This window comes from Natator depressus, chromosome 6, assembly GCF_965152275.1.
Source record: "Natator depressus isolate rNatDep1 chromosome 6, rNatDep2.hap1, whole genome shotgun sequence".
In the NCBI taxonomy this organism is placed as follows: domain Eukaryota; kingdom Metazoa; phylum Chordata; order Testudines; family Cheloniidae; genus Natator; species Natator depressus.
The window spans coordinates 98,263,546-98,281,943 of NC_134239.1; the positions used below are offsets into that span (position 1 = coordinate 98,263,546).

Below are 18,398 nucleotides of genomic sequence, written 5' to 3' on the forward strand. Positions count from 1 at the left end.
GTTTTATGACAATTTATTTTGATGTTCTGTAGCAGTAAATATCTTACTTAAGATAACTGTAGTATTTTATTTTAGATAACAGGAAATAAAATCATATTAATACAATCTCTGTTTCCATCATTTGAGGGTTTAGACTAGGATTTTCAAAGTAGCCTAACACAGTTAGGCACCCAAATTCCATTAAAATTCAATGGGATTTGGGCACTTAACTCTATTTGGCTCCTTTGAAAATCCCACTTACCATTTAACATGTAATTGAGCATTCATTTCACTTTTTCCACTGTGTAAGAGCTCCTGTAGGTTCAGGGTGGGTAATGAGGAACCAAGAGGATTGCTGCTCTCACAGCCAGAAGAAACGTAACATGTAAAACAAAACTGATGCTCTGTGCACATAAAGGAACTTCCCCAAACCTCAAGGGAGGATTTGGCCGTGGCAAAAAACAGGGTACTTGTAACATCATGATTCATACATGTGCTTAGTTACCATGATGAGAGGCACTTTAGGAAAACCTAGATAGACAGACAGACTGACTGACTGACAATCCCAGGACCAGAAGGGTCCCAAGGTGTACCCCTTCTCTTCTACCTTCTCCCAGCAAATTTAAAATTGACCAAAGGAAATAATTTTTTTACACAATACACAATTAGACTGGAGAATGTATTGCTACAAGATATCAAGTTTCCAAAAAGGATCGGCTGTTTATATAGCTAATAAGAATATCCAGTGTTAAAATAGAAGAGCTAAAAATGTTGAATGGGATATAAATATTAATATTTCAAGGCATAAGCCAACCACTAACCGATGGAGGTTAGGAAGAAACTTTGCCTAAAGGCAAATTATTTTGCAGTTCTCTTCCTTCCTCTCTAGTATTTAATGCTGGCAACTGTCAGACAGAATATTGGACTAGATAGACCATTGGTCCAATCCATCATGGCAATTTCCATGTCCCTATACGTTAATGGGAGTTTTGTCTGTTAGGAGTAAGAACAGAGCCCCTGTAAATACTATTTCATTGTTTTTGTAATAAGTTTGAACTTATTCCTTTGTAATAAGTTTGAAGTTCCAGGTTTATTCAGACACTTCTCCATGGATGCCAGGAAAGGCAGCAAACCATATATTTTACCCATAATCAAATTATCTTTTTGGATGATGGGAAGGAATTACTTGCAGACAAAATGATCACATTGTAATGAATATTCCTTTATCTTCCATGTCTCTTTAACATCTTATGCTCAGAAGTGAATGATTTTAATGAAACCCATTAAGGTAGGGAAGAAGCAAAACTCACAGCTATTATAGCATTAATCACTCTAAATAGTCCTGATTTTTTCAGAGTAACTTCATGACCCTCTACAGATGGGGGATCAGTTAGTGAATAATGCCCTGTGGGTTACATCTTTCTTGTGGGACTAGAATTTTAATCGATCCCTAGGTCCTTGGCACATGTGTAAACATCTGCTGTAGTATTAGCTAGTAAACCAGTGGTTTACAGCTCATATCTGTACATTCATAACTAGCTCAACTGGTCGCTCCTCTGGATGGGTTGAAAGTTAAATAGCATATGCAGATATCAGCCTTGGTGGGAGTGGAGCCACAGCTGGGCTGGGGTGGGGGTCGGCAGCCGGGCCAGGTGCAGCTCTGTGCCGAGGCTGGGGACAGGGTCAGGCACAGGGCTGGGAGCAGGGGACACAGCTGGCGGTGGAACAGGAGCAGAGCTGGGGAGGTGCTCCCTCCCCCTTTCCCTGTGGAGGGCCCCCTGGACATTCCTCCACACACCCCACAGTTTGGGGACCTCTGAACTAGAGCATAGTGTTGTGCATCCTCATCTCTCATTGAAGTCAGGCTTTGTTGGTAGTTGGACACTGCAAGAACAGGGCCTTCAAAGTCTGAAGATTCAGTTACCTATTCGTTCCCTGGAGCAGTGTTTCTCAAACTATTGTACTGTGACCCCTTTCACAAAGCAAATCTCTGAGTGTGATCCCCCTTATAAATTAAAAATACTTGTTTATATATTTAACACCATTATAAATGCTGGAGGCAAAGCAGGGTTTGGGGTGGAGGCTGACAGCTTGTGATCTCCCATGTAATAACCTCGTGACCCCCTGAGGGGTCCCGACCCCCAGTTTGAGAACCCCCGCCCTAGAGGATGATGCTCCTGATAAGGGCTGAGGCTCCCTGGAATAGCAGCATGGGTGCAGCCTGCACTGCCACTGCCTGTGCTGCACCTGAGCTGTGTCTACTGGATGTCAGTCCCCAGGACCATCAAAGCAGCACCTTCTACCAGCAGTGTTTTAGCCCAGTGGGGCCCCATCTTGGTTTGTTCTCAGTCACTACTGTAATAAACATGCTAAATAATACTTCTACTACCATGGTGGGAGGTGGTCCTTCATGTGTTAATGTTATAGGAATGTTATTGTTAATGTTATGTTATAGGAATGACTCTGGAAAGAAGCAACACAGCCCAGGGCCAAGAGCCCCCCCCCCCCCCAAGTGCACACAGAGCTATACACCCTTTGGATAGGGCCACTGGCTACTAAATTACCCATTGCCACAGCCTATTGTGGCTCCTAGCTACAGCCCAGAGATGGGTCAGGCAGCCCCAAACAGGGCCAGATGGGACTTTGGTAGGGAAGACAACAGGGTGTTGTACCAGCCACTAGCCCCCTCCATGGTCATGTCTGGGCCGGCCGCACCTTCTCCATCCCCCCTCCCCCTGCCCTCTGCTCTCCCCTCCCCTCCCTTCTCCATCCCCCTTTCCCCTGCCCTCTCCTCTCCCTGCTCCATCTCCTCTCCCTTGCCTTCTCCATCGCCCTCTTCCTGCCATCTCCCCTCCCCTGCCTTCTCCAATTCCTCTTCCTCGCCTCCCTCCTCCATCCCCCTCTCCTCTCCCTTCGCCACCCCCCTCCCCGCCCCCGCCCCCCTCTGGCCTCCCCCTCCCCGCCCCCGCCCCCGCCCCCCTCTGGCCTCCCCCTCCCCGGGGCTGCCGGGCCTCGGGACGTAATACTCCCGGCGACGCGACCGGCTCCGTGGTCATAGCAACCCTGCATGCGGCCAGAGCGGCCCCGCCCCGGCTGGGGGGTGGGGCCGCCGCTACTCGCGAGCCGAGAGAAGGGGGCCGGGCCGGGCCGGCCGCGCGGGGGCCGGGCCGGGGCTCAGGGAGAGGAGCCTGGGGCCAGGCCAGGCCAGGAGCATGGGAGTGAGGATGGAGAGCGGCAGCAGGAGGAGCCCAGGTAGCGCGGGGCCTGGCGCCCCCCGGCGGAGGGACGGGGCGGGCCTGCAGGGACTCGCCAAGGGCGAAGCCAGCTGGGCGCGGGGGCGACCTCGGCTGCAGCAACACCTTCGTCACGGGCTGGGGAAGGGGGGGGAGACCGATCGCTCCCAGCATCCATTGCTCTACCTGCTCCGACAGGGTGGCGGGGGGGGGAGCTCCCAGCATGCATCGCTCCACCTGATCTCAGGGGGCAGGCCAATGGGCGAGGGGGGGGCGCTCTCAGCACCCCTGGCTCCAGCCTGATCCCAGGGGTGGCCCATAAGAACGGCCATTCTGTGTTCCACCAATGATCCATCGAGTCCAGCATCCTGGCTTCTGACAGAGGCCAGGGCCAGGTGCCCCAGAGGGAATGAACAGAACAGGGCAATCATCAAGTGATTCCTCCCCTGCCGCTCAGTCCCAGCCTCTGGCAGTCACAGGCTTAGGGACACGCAGAGCATGGGGTTCTGTCCTTGATCATCTGGGCTAGCAGGCTCCATGAATGTCTCTAAGGCTACATCTACACTACAGCCCGGCTCCACGCTCTGAGATCAATCCACCAGCGGTCGATTTAGGGGGTCTCGTGAAGACCTGCCAAATCGACAGCAGATCACTCTCCAGTCGAGCCCTGTACTCTACCCCGGATGAGAAGAGTAAGGTGAGTCAATGGGAGAGTTTCTCCTGTTGACCCCCCACGGTGTAGACCCTGCGGTAACTCAACCTAAGGTACGTCGACTCCAGCTACGTTATTTATGTCGACTTACCACAGTAGTGTAGACATAGCCTTATTCTTTTTTGAACCCAGTTATACTTTTGGCCTCCATACCATCCCCTGGCAATGAGTTCCACAGGTTGACTGTGCATTGTGTGAAGCTTTACTTCCTTTTTTTTTTTTAAACTGCTGCCTATTAATCTCATTGGGTGGCCCCTGGTTCTTGTGTTTTGTGAAGGGAACAATAGCATTTCCTTATTCAGTTTCTCTACACCATTCATAATTTTATTGTTATGATACCTCTATCATATCCTCCTCTTTAGTTGCTTCTTGCCCAAGCTGAACAGTCCCAGTCTTTATAATCTCTCCTCAGATGAAGCTGTTCCATACCGCTAATCATTTTTGTTGCCATTTTCTCTACCTTTTCCTATTCTGATCTATCTTTTTGTGTGGGGGTGACCAGCACTGCATGCAGTATTCAAGGTGTTGGCATACCACAGATTTATATAGTGACATTATGATATTTTCAGTTTACATTAAACACTCATTAGTAGCAACATATTGGTGCCCTTTTTTTATGTTGCTCCTAAGCATGTGTTGCTGTTATGGGGAGTGTCATCTGACCGAAGGCCTATGAAGAGTAAAGGATGTTTTGGAAGGGGAGGGGCAGCCACTTTCTTTGGGGCACGGGGAGGGTGGAGTGGGGAACACCAAGTTTGGCAGGCAAGCCCCCAGTAACAAAATGGATGAGTGAGCTCAGCTGCTGCGGACTTCATGTTCTACCTTGATGAGGGATGTATGGCTGGGGAGGGCACCATGCACAGTCTGTGGGGGTGGGAGGGGCTGGCTCCTTACACTGACACCGGACATGGGAGGGGGAAGGGGATAGATCAGTGCCCTGGAGAGGGGGATCCCCCAATCCGCCACTGCAAAACAGCACACCCACACCCTGCTGCCAGCATCCAAGATAGAGGGGATAGCTCAGTGCACGGGGGTCCCTGATGCTCCCCCAACCTCTTGCAAGCCAGATGCTGAGGAAGGAGGAGACCTTCCAGCTGCGCTTCTTCGGCTCCCCTAACCCCAACTCGCCTCTCCCCCCACAAATGTCCCCTACACATGCTGTCTATGCAGGCTCTGTGGATGGGGCTGTGCCCCTGAAGCTGCACTGAAGAGCCAGGGTCAGGAGGGAAGTGGAAAGATGCACCCTGTGAGTACTGGCCCCCTGCTGAACAGGGCCCCCCTGTTGACTCCAGCTCCTTAGCTCAGCCTCATCTGCTTTCTCTATGCAGGCTTTGTCAGGCAGGGCAAGTGGATGGGACTGTGGGCCCTGGAGCTGTGCTGAAGGTCCAGGATCAGAAGGGGAGTGGAAAGATGAAGTTTTTTTGTTGTTTTTTTGGGGGGGGGGCAATGCCTCTAAATCCCCCCCCCCCCCAGTCTCCACTCTTGGATGTGATGTCACAACTGTTACTCTTATGTAGCAGCTATGTTGCTGTTACCAAGTGGTAGGGAAAATGTTCGTAAGTGGCGGTTGCCACTGCCCATTCAGCAGATGTTTTCGAGTACTATCCATAAGATACCAAGATCTCTTTCTTGCATGGTAGCAGCTAATTTAGACGATCATTTTGTATGTATAGCTGGGATTATGTTTTCTAATGTGCATTGCTTTGCATTTATCAACAGTGAATTTCATCTGCCATTTTGGTGCCCAGGCACCCAGTTCTGTGACATCCCTTTGTACCTATTTGCAGTCTGCTGTGGACTTCACTATCTTGAGTAGTTTTGTATTCCCTCCAAACTTTGCCACCTCACTGCTACCCCTTTTTCCAGATCATTTACAAATGTTGATCAGCACTGGTCCCAGTATAGATCTCCCTGCTATTTATGTCTGTGCATTTTGAAAACTGACTGTTTATTCCTGCCCTTTGCTTCCTGTCTTTTAACCAGCTACTGATCCATGAGAGGACCTTGCCCCTTATCCCATGACAACTTACTTTGCTTAAGAATCTTAGGTGAGGGATCTTGTCAAAAGCTCTCTCAAAGTTCCAAGTACACTATATCCACTCAATCACCGTTGTCCACATGTTTGTACTCCCAACCCCCAATAATTCTAGTAGGTTCATGAAGCATGACTTCCTTTTACAAAAGCTGTGTGGACTCTTCTCCAACAAATCATGTTCATCTAGGTGTCTTAATTCTGTTCTCTACTACAGAATCAAACACTATCTGGTTCAGAAGTTAGACTTACCTAATCTGTAATTGCCAAGATCGTCTCTGGACCTTTTTTAAAAAGTTGGCATTACATTAGCTATCCTCCAGTCATTTAGTACAGAATCTGATTTAAGTGATAGGTTATGTATCACAGTTAGTAGTTCTGCAATTTCATATTTGAGTTCCTTCAGAACTCTTGGGTGAAGGCCATCTGGTCTTGGAGACTTATTACTGTTTAATTTATCAATTTGTTGCAAAACCTCCTCTATGGATTCAGTCTGGGACAGCTCCTCAGATTTGTCACCTAAAAAGAATGACTCAGGTGTGGGAATCTCCCTCATGTCCTCTGCAATAAAAACTGATGCAGAGATTTCATTTAGCTTTTCTGCAACAACCTTGTCTTCCTTGAGTGCTCCTTTAGCACCTCAATCATCCAGTGGTGCCACTGATTTTTTTTGGCAGGCCTCCTGCATCTGAAGTACTCAAACAAATTGCTGTTAGTTTGTGTCTTTTGCTAGTTGTTCTTCAAATTCTTTTTTGGTCTGCCCAATTATACTTTTACACTTAACTTGCCAGAGTTTATACTCCTTTCTGTTTTCCTACCTGTACTTTGTCACCATCTATCCTCTCCTTTTTATTAGGATATAGAGAATCCCCAGAAATAAAGCCTTCCCTAAGGGATGTCTCTGTCCAAACCGTGTGGTCCTCCACACTTGTTGGCTTTCCCCCAGCCTTAAGTTTAAAAACTTCTTTACAATCTTTTTAATTTTACATGCCAGCAGTCTGATTCTGTTTTGGTTTAGGTGGAGCCCATCCTCCTGTATAGGTTCCTCTTTTCCCAAAAGATAGGGTGACCATATTTTTCAAAGAGAAAACAAGACCCCACCCCCCCACCCTTGCTGTTGCCAGTTGCTGGAACCCTGCCCCCACCCTGTGGCAGGCTGTTGCCCAGTCGCTGGAACCCTGTAGGGGGTCCACTTGCTGGAATTCTGCTTTCCCCTGCCCAACCCCACCCCATCTCTGCTTGCCCCCTCTACACCACACCCAACCTTTTTGACCAAAGTGGTCATGTGTCCTATTTGCTCTTGCCAAGTGAGCAAGAGCAAATAGGACAAAAATGCCTCCTTTGGGGGGGAAAGGGGAGCAGTTGGGACAGCTGAGACAGGGCTTAAAAAAGGGACTCTCCTGGCCAAAATGGGATGTTTGGTCACCCTACCAAAAGGTTGCCCAGTTATTAAAATGCTCCTCCCTGTACTATTCTCATCCACATGCTGAGACCTGCAGTTCTGCATGTCAGAATGGCCTTGCATGTGGAACTGGAAGCATTTCAGAGAATGATATGGAGGTCCTGGACTTTAATCTCTTACCTCACAGCCTAAGTTTGGCCTCCAGGATCTCTCTCCTTCCTTTCCTTATGTCATTGGTACCTACATTTACCACAATCACCAGCTTTTCCCCAGCAATGCACATAAGTCTCTCTAGCTGTCTTGAGAGATCTGCCACCTTCACATCCAGCAGGGAATTCACCATGTGGTTCTCCCAGTCATCACAGACCCAACTATGTATATTTCTAATAATTGAATCCCCCATTACTATTATTTGTCTGTTCCTAATAACTAGGGTCCCCTCCCCTGGAAGGGTATACTCAGTGCTAGATGATATCCTCAGTTGCAGAAGGGTCCCAGCTGACGGACTATTGCCCTCCAGTTCAGTTTGATGTTCTCTTTCCCGAGACTAGCATCCTCTTTAATAGCACAGAGGCTGTCAGACAGTGGGTGGGGCGTCTCTGTGTCTTGGAAAGTCTTGTCTATGTACCTCTGTCTCCCTTAACTCCCATCATGCATCAGTCCATCCAATCCTAGGGGCAGCCCCATACGGGGAGAGCTGTCAGCATGCGTCACTCAACCCTGATCCCATGGGGCAACTCCCTTGGAGGAGAGCTCACAGAATGTACCACTCCACCTTAATCCCAAAGGGCAGCCCCCTGGGGAGAAGGCTATGAGTATACCTTGCTCCACCCTGATCCCATGGCACAGCCCCATAGGCAGAGAGCTCCAGCATACCACACCCTAACGTGATTTCATGGAGCTGAAGCATGTTGAAGGGAGTCTGCCAGCTTGAATTCCAATCAGTATCAAAACAGAAGTTAAAAGTAGTTTCAGATAATACTATACTTGCCCCGAGTCCCTTTGTCAATTTTTTTAGCTTTTCAATCACATTTTCCATTTTTTTAATGTCACAAAGGTCCACATAGATCAGATTGCAAAACAGAGACCCTAGTGACTGCAATGCATATAAGCAGCTAATGAAATGAAGCATTATGTGTGTGCTTAACTTTATGCACTGTGATTAGTTAAGTTGACTGCAAAGGGACTACATCAGCACATAAAGTTAAGTATGCACATAAGTCTTTGCAGGATCAGGGCCTTAGAAGATCTGCTTTATAATAATAAATGTACATGTGTTTTTAATGTTAAAAAGTGCTAATACGGTAAAGATTTGAGTTTCTCACTAATAACCACAGTTTTCAGGGTTCAGACTCTCAGGGTATTTGAAATTGACAATTTTATGTTTACCTAAATTATTAATTGTTTATGGTGGAAATAGACATATAACTTGGATTCTGATTCAATTTTCTTGGCTTTGAGGTTTTTGGACAAGTTCTAATTTACAAATAAGAGGCTTTAGAGATTTAAAAATTATTCTTTGCATGGATTTAATCCTTTGTGACCTGGTCCTGCAAACACTTACGTATGTTAACTTTACTTCTGAGAATAGTCCCATTGGCATATATGGGACAAAACAAAAGGAGTAAAGTTAAACACATCTGTGTTTACAGGATCAGGCCCTAGCTGTTTTTAAAATGCTCAAGATGTTTTTAGGTCTAAAACAACATGTGCTAATTTCCTAGCCATCTTTTGTGACAATTGTAAAATGAGGGTAGTACTAAACCATGGCTACTACACTATTCAGCACCATGCTGAAGTGCCATAGTGATATACAAATAAGTTCAAGTCAACAGGGATGACATTACATTATCATGCAGTATATCAATGGTGTCAGTTCAAATCTATGGTGACACTGACAAGATGATTTCTCTGCAGACATTGTTTTGCCATCAAAACCACAGTTTTAATGTGAGTTTTAAGAATACTTAGAAAAATGAAATTTGTTGCAGAAAAATACTATCTGTGCCCAAGATTTTTAGTATTACATTCTCTATAAGGTACTCTCGAAATATTTTACCTGCAGATTACTCACTCAATATAAAGAAGATCCACTTACAGGCTCACTTCCTTCCCAAATCCTCCTCCATCTCTTATTATTGATTCTCATAGTTTTTCTGTGGGCCCATAAGGATTCTGTGGGGTTCTGGTTGTCCAGAGCTTCAGCTGAGACTAGTAGTCTGTAAGATTTAGTCTTCCATCTGTGCAGGGGTATTTGCATGAATTACTCCCGCTAGTGTGAGTATAAAATATGTTACAAGCATGGAAGAATTAGACCCTTCTATTTTAAATAGAATTTTACACTTATTCCATATGGGACTTCTGTTCATATCAATGGGAATTTTGGGCAGAGATCAAACTTTAGGATATTGCCTTAGGTTATGTTATATTATTTAGTGGTCTGGAATTCTTCAGGACAATATGTGATGGAATGTTTGAACTGTGCCAAGACAAGGGTATGGCTTCTTGCCCTATAAAAATGTAAAATATTGTTGAAATATAGGGTAGTTGGTTCTTTTTTCCCCCCTAGGATTAATTTGAAAAGAACATGGTTCACTTTTAAAAATTCCAGGTACAGAATTAAACCCAACATTTACTGTACTGATCCCAGAAGCCAGTTAGGTTAGTCACAGATTTGTGTTATTTATGGCCATATAAGGAATATAATCATCCAAATAAATATAATAATTTAAAGCTAGTAGTCTACATTAGGTTCTTTATCTTCCACAGCCTTTGCTGGGCACATTTCTGAGCAGAAATAAAATTGTAGGCTTATTGCTTATCAATGACGCACAAGTGTGCTGTTGCTCTGTTACGGCAACACAGAAATCATTTAATTACCACAAGGATGTTGCTATATTTCTGTAATTTGAATGGGCTTCAAAGTGTACCAAACAAAAATACTTCATTTATTCACAAGTAACACCGGCCCTTTCAGTTCCTTCCCTCAGTGTAGATACTGACACTGCTCTGATCTAACTATGAGCTGGAAGGGCATTCCGAGTATTTACATTCAAATATGACCACTTGTGCATTTCTCTGTATAACACTTTGCTAACAAATAGGTTTTAAACTGGAGCAGGACAATCATATCCTAGGACTGTCTGAGTTTTTGGAGCAATTTTGATTTCTGAAAATGTTCATTGGCCAGTCAGGGCAGTGGAAGAATAATGAATTAGTGATGTCTAAGGGGAAAAAGCAGTTAGAGGCTTAGAAGTAATGTTTGAAAGATAAAGCCATACTTTAGACATAGTCAGGAGAGTTTCCCATTTTGGGGGCAACTCTACCTTAGGTTTCTGTTCAGCAAAACACAAGTGTATTTAATCATGTGAGTAATCCAATCCCAATGCAGCAAAGCACCCAAATTTGTGCTAAAATTAGAGTATATGAGTAGTTCCATTGAATTTCAAAGACACTACTAGGGAGACAAGGTGGGTGAGGTAATCTTTTAGTGGAAACAAAAAAAAACCAAACTACTGACAGGTCCAAAGTTAAACATGTGCTTAAGTGCTTTTTGAATTGGGGACCTAAATTATCAACCATATCCACCATTTCCTATTCAGCTGTTGTGGCAGAGCTCCAACCTTGTCCCCAGGGGTCCCATACTTCCAGGTGGTTTATGCTAGCTTTAGAGGCTCTCTGCAACCCTCCACATAGCCCTTCTCTCTCTAGGGCCAGGGATACAGTCTACTGAGCCCTTTTCATCATAAGCCAGCAATGGATGTTGGTGAGAATTCCCAGTCTCTGTTGCTCCTACAGCCTCATGCCAAAACAGTTTAGCCTCCTGTCCTGACAGGGGCCTGTTTTCCCCTCCCAGGAGGTGTTTCTGTAGTGGTGGGTTGGGGGGAACCTAGGAACCTCTTCTCTGGGTTCCAGCCCAGGGACCCTAATGGTGGCAGCCAACCTTTTACTGCCAGAGTTGCTACATTTCCCTACATTCTTCTCCACAGCTCTCCTGCTTCTCCCTTACCTTAGGGCTCCCTTACTAATGACTTGAGGGTATCTTCATTAACCAGCCCTTCAGCCACACTTCCTCTCTTCTGGCTGGCTCTCTCTCTACCTGACTGGAATGAGCCCTTTTATGTTATCAGAGGGGCTTAATTAGAGTCAGGTGGTCACATTAGCTTAATGGCCTCACCTGACTCTTTGCAGGTTAATTGGAGTCAGGTGTTCTCATTAGCCTGGAGCAGCCCCTGCTCTGGTCAGTCAGGGAACAGAAAACTGTTAATCCAGTGGCCAGTATATCTCGACTGTGCTGAACCCAACTGGCATGGGTCTATCACAATGTGCATTTCCTAAACTGCAGCGATCCTGGGCTGCTTCAACTCTGCTGTGGATTAAGAGTACATTCAAGTCAGTGGAGGTGTGTTAATGCAGTGAGAACCAGCGCAAGTGCTCATTTAGGACTGAATCCTGTAAAGTGCTTTTTACTCTCTACTCTTACTGAATTGCAGACATTTAGCACCTCACTGAATCAGGCCTCCAGGTAATGTGGCAGTCACTAGCATGCTAGTGTATACTATGGGGCCTAGTCTACACCTAAAACTTAGGTCAGCCTAGCTACATTGCTCAGGGATGTGAAAAATTTAAACACCTGGGAAACACAGTTAAGCCAACCTAAGGCCTGATGCAGACACCACTAGGTCAATGGAAGAAATCTTCTGTCTACCTAGCTACCGCTTCTTGGGGAGGGTTGGGGGTAGAGGTGGATTAAAGTGATTGGAAAAACCTTTCTGTTGCTGTAGCAGTCATGATCAGGCTTGTCTATGCTTAAAACACTACAGCGGCACCACTCAGCACTTCAGTATAGACATTGCCTACACTGACAGGAGGAGTTCTTCTGTCGGTGTTGGTAATCCATCTCTCTGAGGCTATGACTACACTAGCACTTTTGTCGGTATAATTTATATGTTTCAGGGATGTGAAAATAAAAATCCTTTGAGCAACATAAGTTACACCAACAGAAGCATCAGTGTGGACAGCACTGTGTCGGAGGGAGCCACTCTCCTGCTGACATAGCTACCAGAGCTACCGCCACTCGTTGGAGGTGGTTTAATTAGGTCGACGGGAGAGCTCTCTCCTGTCTGCATACAGCAGCTACACGAGTGATCTTACAGTGGCACAGCTGCATTGGTACAGCTGTGCCATTGTAAACTTGCTAGTGTAGACGTGACTTGAAAAGCAATAGCTGGATTGACAGAAGAATTCTTTTGTTGACCTAGTGCTGTCTACACAGAGACTTAGATCATCTTAACTACGTCGCTCAAAGGTGTGGATTTTTCACACTCCTGAGTGATGTAGCTATGCTGACCTAATTTTCTAATGTAGATCAGGCCTACACTACATGCTATTGTGGCAAAGCTGCAGTGCCGTAGCTGTGCCGCTGTAGGGTCTGTAGTGTAAAGAAGCTGCTAATGTATTAGGCTATGCCTAAACTGAAAATGCTACAGGATAGACTCTCACTACAGTGATGGGAGGGGTTCTTCCTGATGACTTAGCGCTGTCTGCATCGGGGGTTAGGTCAGCATAGCTACGTTTCTGAGGTATGGCTTTCTCACATCCATGAGAGACGTAGCTGTGCCAATGTAAGTTTTCATTGTAGACCAGCCCTTAGTGCTCCTACACATTGAGGTAGTAGTGCCAGTCCTGTAGAGCAGTCAAAAGAATGATTATGATTTACTGATGCTTATGTTCCTGAGGGTATGTCTACACTGGTAGAGTTACAGCACCAGCAGGTACAGCGCCGCTCAGAGAGCACTGAAAGGAAACCACTGTTGTGTGTTCACAGTGTCAGCTGCCTGAGCAATAGCATGTTCACACTTGCGGCACTTGCAGCGGTATTTGGAGCGGTGCAGTCTGGGCAGCTATCCCACAGAGCATCTCTTCCTCTTCTGCCACTAAGAGTTGTGGGAAGGCAGAGGGGGCCGCGGGGTATTCTGGGTCCTGTCCCAATGCCCCGTGATGCATTGCTTCGCATCCCAGCAATCCCTGTGCTTCCATCTACATTTGGTGCCATCTTTCAATGGTTTGTGTACTGCGCGCACTGCCTCTTCGGTCTGCAGGAATGCATCCCACACTGTTGAGCAATATGGTGCTCACTCTGGCTAACACATCATGAGTGGCAGTGGAGTTATTCCTTAAACTACAAAGGCAAGAGGAGTTTGACATTGATCTCTCCACGCGTAGTAGCTGTGACATTAGATTGCTTGTGGCATTCATGGAGGTGCTGACCAGAGTGGAACGCCGCTTTTGGGCTCGGGAAACAAGCACTGAGTGGTGGGATCACATCGTCATGCACATCTGAGATGATGAGCAGTGGCTGCAGAACTTTCGCATGAGGAAAGCCGCATTTATGGGACAGTGTAATGAGCTCGCCCCAGCCCTGTGGCACAAGGACATGAGAATGAGAGCTGCCCTGTCGTTGGAGAAGCGTGTGGTAATTGCACTGTGAAAGCTGGCTACTCCAGACTGCTACTGATCGGTTGCTAAACAGCTCAGAGTGGGAAAGTCGACTGTTGGACGTGTATTGACGGAAGAGTGCAGGGCCATTAATCACATCCTGCTCCGAAAGACCATGACTCTGGACAATGTGCGTGACATTGTGGCTGGCTTTGCACAAATGGGCTGCCCTAACTGCGGAGGGGGTGATAGACGGCACACATATTCCAATTCTGGCACCAGACCACCTAGCCACCGAGTACACTAATCGGAAGGGGTATTTGTCTATGGTTCTCCAGGCGCTTGTGGATCACTGTGGGCGTTTCACGGACTTTAACTCAGGCTGGTCCGGAAAGGTGCGTGACTCACGCATCTTTCAGAACACTGGCCTGTTCAGGAAGCTGCAAGCAGGGACTTTCTTCACAGACCAGAAGATCACCAAAGGGGAAGTTGAAATGCCTGTTGTGATCCTGGGAGATCCTGCCTACCCCTTAATGCCATGGTTTATGAAGCCATACACAGGGAACCTTGACAGCAGCAAGGAGCGGTTCAACAAAAGGCTGACCAAGTGCAGAATGACTGTTGCGTGTGCTTGTAGCCATTTAAAGTCCCGCAGGCGCTGCCTATATGGGAGGCTGGACCTGGCTGATGACAATATTCCTATGCTTATAGCTGCATGCTGTACGCTCCATAATATTTGTGAAGGGAAGGGTGAAAGCTTCACTCAGGGCTGGAAAGCTGAGGCTCAGCTCCTGGAGGCAGAATTTGAACAGCCAGAGACTAGGGCTATTAGAGGGGTGCAGCGCGGGGTCATAAGGATGCTTTGAGGCAGCAATTTGAAGATGAAAGCCACTAATATTTTGTTGCTATGCTCTGGAGTGCAGTGCTTGTAATACTAGGAGATGATTGAGATTGGTGCATGTGATGCACTGTGAAGGTTTAAGAAAATTGCCTGTTGCTTTGCAGGGCTCTGTTTGCTTTAAATTATTGGAATAAAGATTGCATTCAAACCAGATCAATTCTCTTATTAAAAAACAAAAACCGGAGAAGAGAGAGAAACAGAAAAACACATCAACACTGTGAGGAATGGGGGAAGGAAGGGTCCCAGGAGGAGTGGGGGTCCCGGGACAGTTAAAGATTTGTGTATGTCCAGGTATCATATGCAACCTTGTCCTTTGGAGTACAGTGCAGCAGGTACTGTACTTCAGCAGGGCTAAACTGCAGAGGGATGGGTGCTGAGTGCAGAGGCTACTGGGAGTCTGCAGCGCTGGACTGTGACGAGGAAGGAGTGGAATGAAGCGGGTACAGACTGGAGCCAGGAGGTTGATAAGAGTGTATTGGTGGTGTCTGCGGGGGTGCATGGGAAAGAGTTTTGTGACAGCGGCTGCCGGGGAGGGCGTGTGTGGAGCTGCTCGGTTTGCAGTGCTCGTAGTGCCTGGAGCGTGTCCACTTGGCACTCCATAATGTTTAAGAGCCGCTCTGGGGCTTCGTCCTGGCGTGCCATGTTCTCCTTTCGGTCCCTCTTCTCACTGTCCCACCATTCCTTCAATTCTTGTTTTTCGGCTGCAGAGTGCATCATGACGTCACACAGAAAGTCCTCTTTAGTTCTTCGTGGCCGCTTTCTAATTCTGCGCAGCCGTTCAGCTGGCGATAACAAAGAGGGAGGCTGGGCTCCAAAGGTCATATCTGTGAAGCCAAAATGCAACATTTTACAGAAGCAGTATTGTTTGCAACACACACACCACTGATTCAGTGATTTAAAGCACAGCCGCTATTCACATACCTGTCACTAACTGGCTGACCCCAGGCAAGCACACATGAGCCACAAGATCCTAAAAATGGTGAGTAACCACAGGGGTAGGGGAAATCAGTGTTCCAGGACTGTACTGTACACTTGGCATGTGGCTCTTGGGGAGAGCCAGCACTGTCGGGGGGGCCTTATAATCATTCCTGTCCCCACATTTTCCACAGGCTGTGTTCATTATGGAAGAAATCTCGCTGCTGAGGGTGAGCAGGGAATCAAGGGTGGGTCTTTTCCAAGACTACACCTTTCGCCCTGGCCCTTATGTAGCTCGCCTTTGTGCAGCAATGGTGTCCAGCCCCCCACCCCTCAGTGACAGCAGTGTGGTGCGGGAGCGTTACCCTTCATGGGGCAAGAAACGAGGCAGCTCTGCCAAAGAACCTGTGGCAGCAGATTGCCCAGTATCTCCATGAGAGTTTTGAGGCGATGTTTGAGGCAGATTCCCGTGAAGTGAGGGAGTCAATCAGCACCCTGTTCCGCCGCTCAGACTAGGCATGTGGTTGTACGCGCATCATACAGACTCAAGCCTGCTTTCTGCAACCATCCTGCCCCCAACAACTCACTTCAGCAATTCCCAAAATCAAAGCCACTTACCAGGGGCCTCCTCTCCTGTTTGTGCTTCGCCAAGCTCCGACAGCTGTGACTGGCTAGCCTCCTCCAGGGTAGAGAAGAGCTCCTGGCTGCATGCATCTCTGACCTCCGAGTCATCCTCTGCCTCTGGGTCCCCCTCCTCCTCCACATCCTCTTCCAAGATTTCCTCTTCCTGGCTCGGTCCACTCTCAACTGGCATGCGAGCCACCGAAGTATCCACAGTGGCCTTTGCAGTGGAGGTGGGGTCGCCACCCCATATCGCATCCAGCTCTTTGTAGAACCGGCAGCTCATGGGCGCAGCACTGGAGCGGCAGTTTGCCTCCCACGCCTTGTGGTAGGCATTCCGGAGCTCCTTCACTTTGACCCTGCACTGCAGCGTGTCCTGGTCTTGGCCCCTTTCTGTCATACATTGTGAAATCTGTCCGTAGGCATCAAAATTCCTACAGCTGGAGCGCAGCTGGAACTGGACAGCCTCCTCTCCCCAAATGCTGATGAGGTCCAGCAGCTCGGCATTGCTGCAAGCGGGGGATCACCTGGTGCGTGGAGCAGGCATGGTCACCTAGAAAAATGCGCTGAGACCTCTGCATGCGTCATTGAGCAAACAGGAAGGGGACTTTCAAAATTCCAAAGGAATTTACAGGGTGGGGCTCACGGTTGGTCACCTGAGGGCAGGGCAGTAGAGTTCAAACCGATGATCAGAGAGGTGAGAAGAGGCATTGTGGGACACCTCCCAGAGGCCAATCACAGCACTGTAATCGACCAGGGTGTCTACACTGGCACCATGGTGCTGTAGCCCCGATGCAAATAGCTTTACAACTCTCTTTTTTTCAGCGCTGTGAGTTTCTGTGCACAAAGTGGCTTGGCGTTGTGTACACCTCAGGAGTCACACCGTAGAAAGCTGCTTTACTGCGCAGAAACTTGTTAGTATAGACAAGACCTAAGGGCTAGTCTACACTGGCAAGTTTCTGCGCAGTAAAGCAGCTTTTTGCACTCAAACTGCAGACATGTACATACTGCCAAGCCACTTTGTGCGCAGAAACTCCTCAGTTACAGCGCTGAAAAAAAACACCTCGATGAGAGTCGTAAGGCTATTTGCGCAGCGGCTCCAGTGCTCTATTGCCAGTGTAGACACTTGATTGCTTTCTGCGCTGTAATTGGCCTCTGGAGCTGTCCCATAATGTCTCAGGTGACTGCTCTGCTCATTGTTTTGAACTCAGCTGCCCTAGAGACATGCTCCCCTCTTCTTTCAAAGCACCGTTTCTGACAGCCATTGTGCGCTGTGCTGATCTGCTCCGGGACACAGAGCAAACCATTAATGTGGAATGCTCGTGCTGTTAAACACAGAGGGGTGTGTGTGTGCGTGTGTGTGTGTCCAGGGAGGGAGGCTGGGGCTGATGTCAGGGTTTCCCCCTGCCTCAGGACTGGTTGTTTCCTGCCGCTGTCTGAACTTATAAGACAGCATCCTGACACACTCTCTGTCCCACAAAACACACTGTCTCTCTCCCCCACTTCATACACACACACACACTCCCTGTCACACACACTCCCCCCCACACACACCCTTCAGTTGAAAAGCAGCTGGTAATGTAGTAGGATGCCCATGGGACAATGGAATTGGGAAACCTGCATCATGTGACGCTGTGCCTGCCCCGTGAGGCATTGCAAACCCTTCCCAAAGCACCCTGCAGCCAGTTGCACAGTGGGATAGTTACCACAATGCACAGCTGTCTTTGTCGTTGTAAGAGCTGCTAATGTGGATGCGCTCCAGCATCACAAGGAGCACAGTGTGGACATGCAACAGCTGTTTATTAATTCCAGCGTTTTAATAAAAGTGGTATACCTTGTGGTGCAGAAACTTGTCAGTGTAGACAAACCCCAAGATGCTTAGACCCACGGCTTTAAACATAGAACACAGCTACCCATTGAACTTTTCTGGGCATTTAGATTCAGTTACCTTTTAAACTAATTTATTTTTTCCTATTTAGTTTCCGTTAATAAATAAACCACTGATTGACACAGCCAGCAGTTTCTGTAGTTGTCGCAAAGCAAGAGCAATAGTGCTTCATCCATAACTTCCCCAGTCAGCAAACTGAAGCTTTTAATTAGGAAAAAAATTGTAATGAATTTTTTCAAGATTTGCTGATTTCATATAAAAAAGACTCTTGGTGTCC

At 47.4% G+C, this 18,398-nt stretch overlaps 1 protein-coding gene across 4 annotated transcripts in view; it reads left to right on the top strand.

Annotated features, from left to right (window-relative positions):
* Window positions 1-3,089: 3,089 nt before the first annotated feature.
* The window catches only part of SPATA7 (spermatogenesis associated 7), an 87,524-nt gene continuing 72,215 nt past the window's right edge, over window positions 3,090-18,398 (top strand). For 2 of the 4 annotated variants that reach the window (XM_074956081.1, XM_074956080.1), the window contains exon 1: window positions 3,090-3,231. In XM_074956081.1, the coding sequence (XP_074812182.1) occupies window positions 3,192-3,231 (40 nt within the window). In that variant the 5' untranslated portion in view covers window positions 3,090-3,191. Of the gene's footprint in view, window positions 3,232-3,584; window positions 3,978-18,398 lie in introns of those variants that run through there. The other 2 variants (XM_074956083.1, XM_074956082.1) reach the window with 2 other exon arrangements.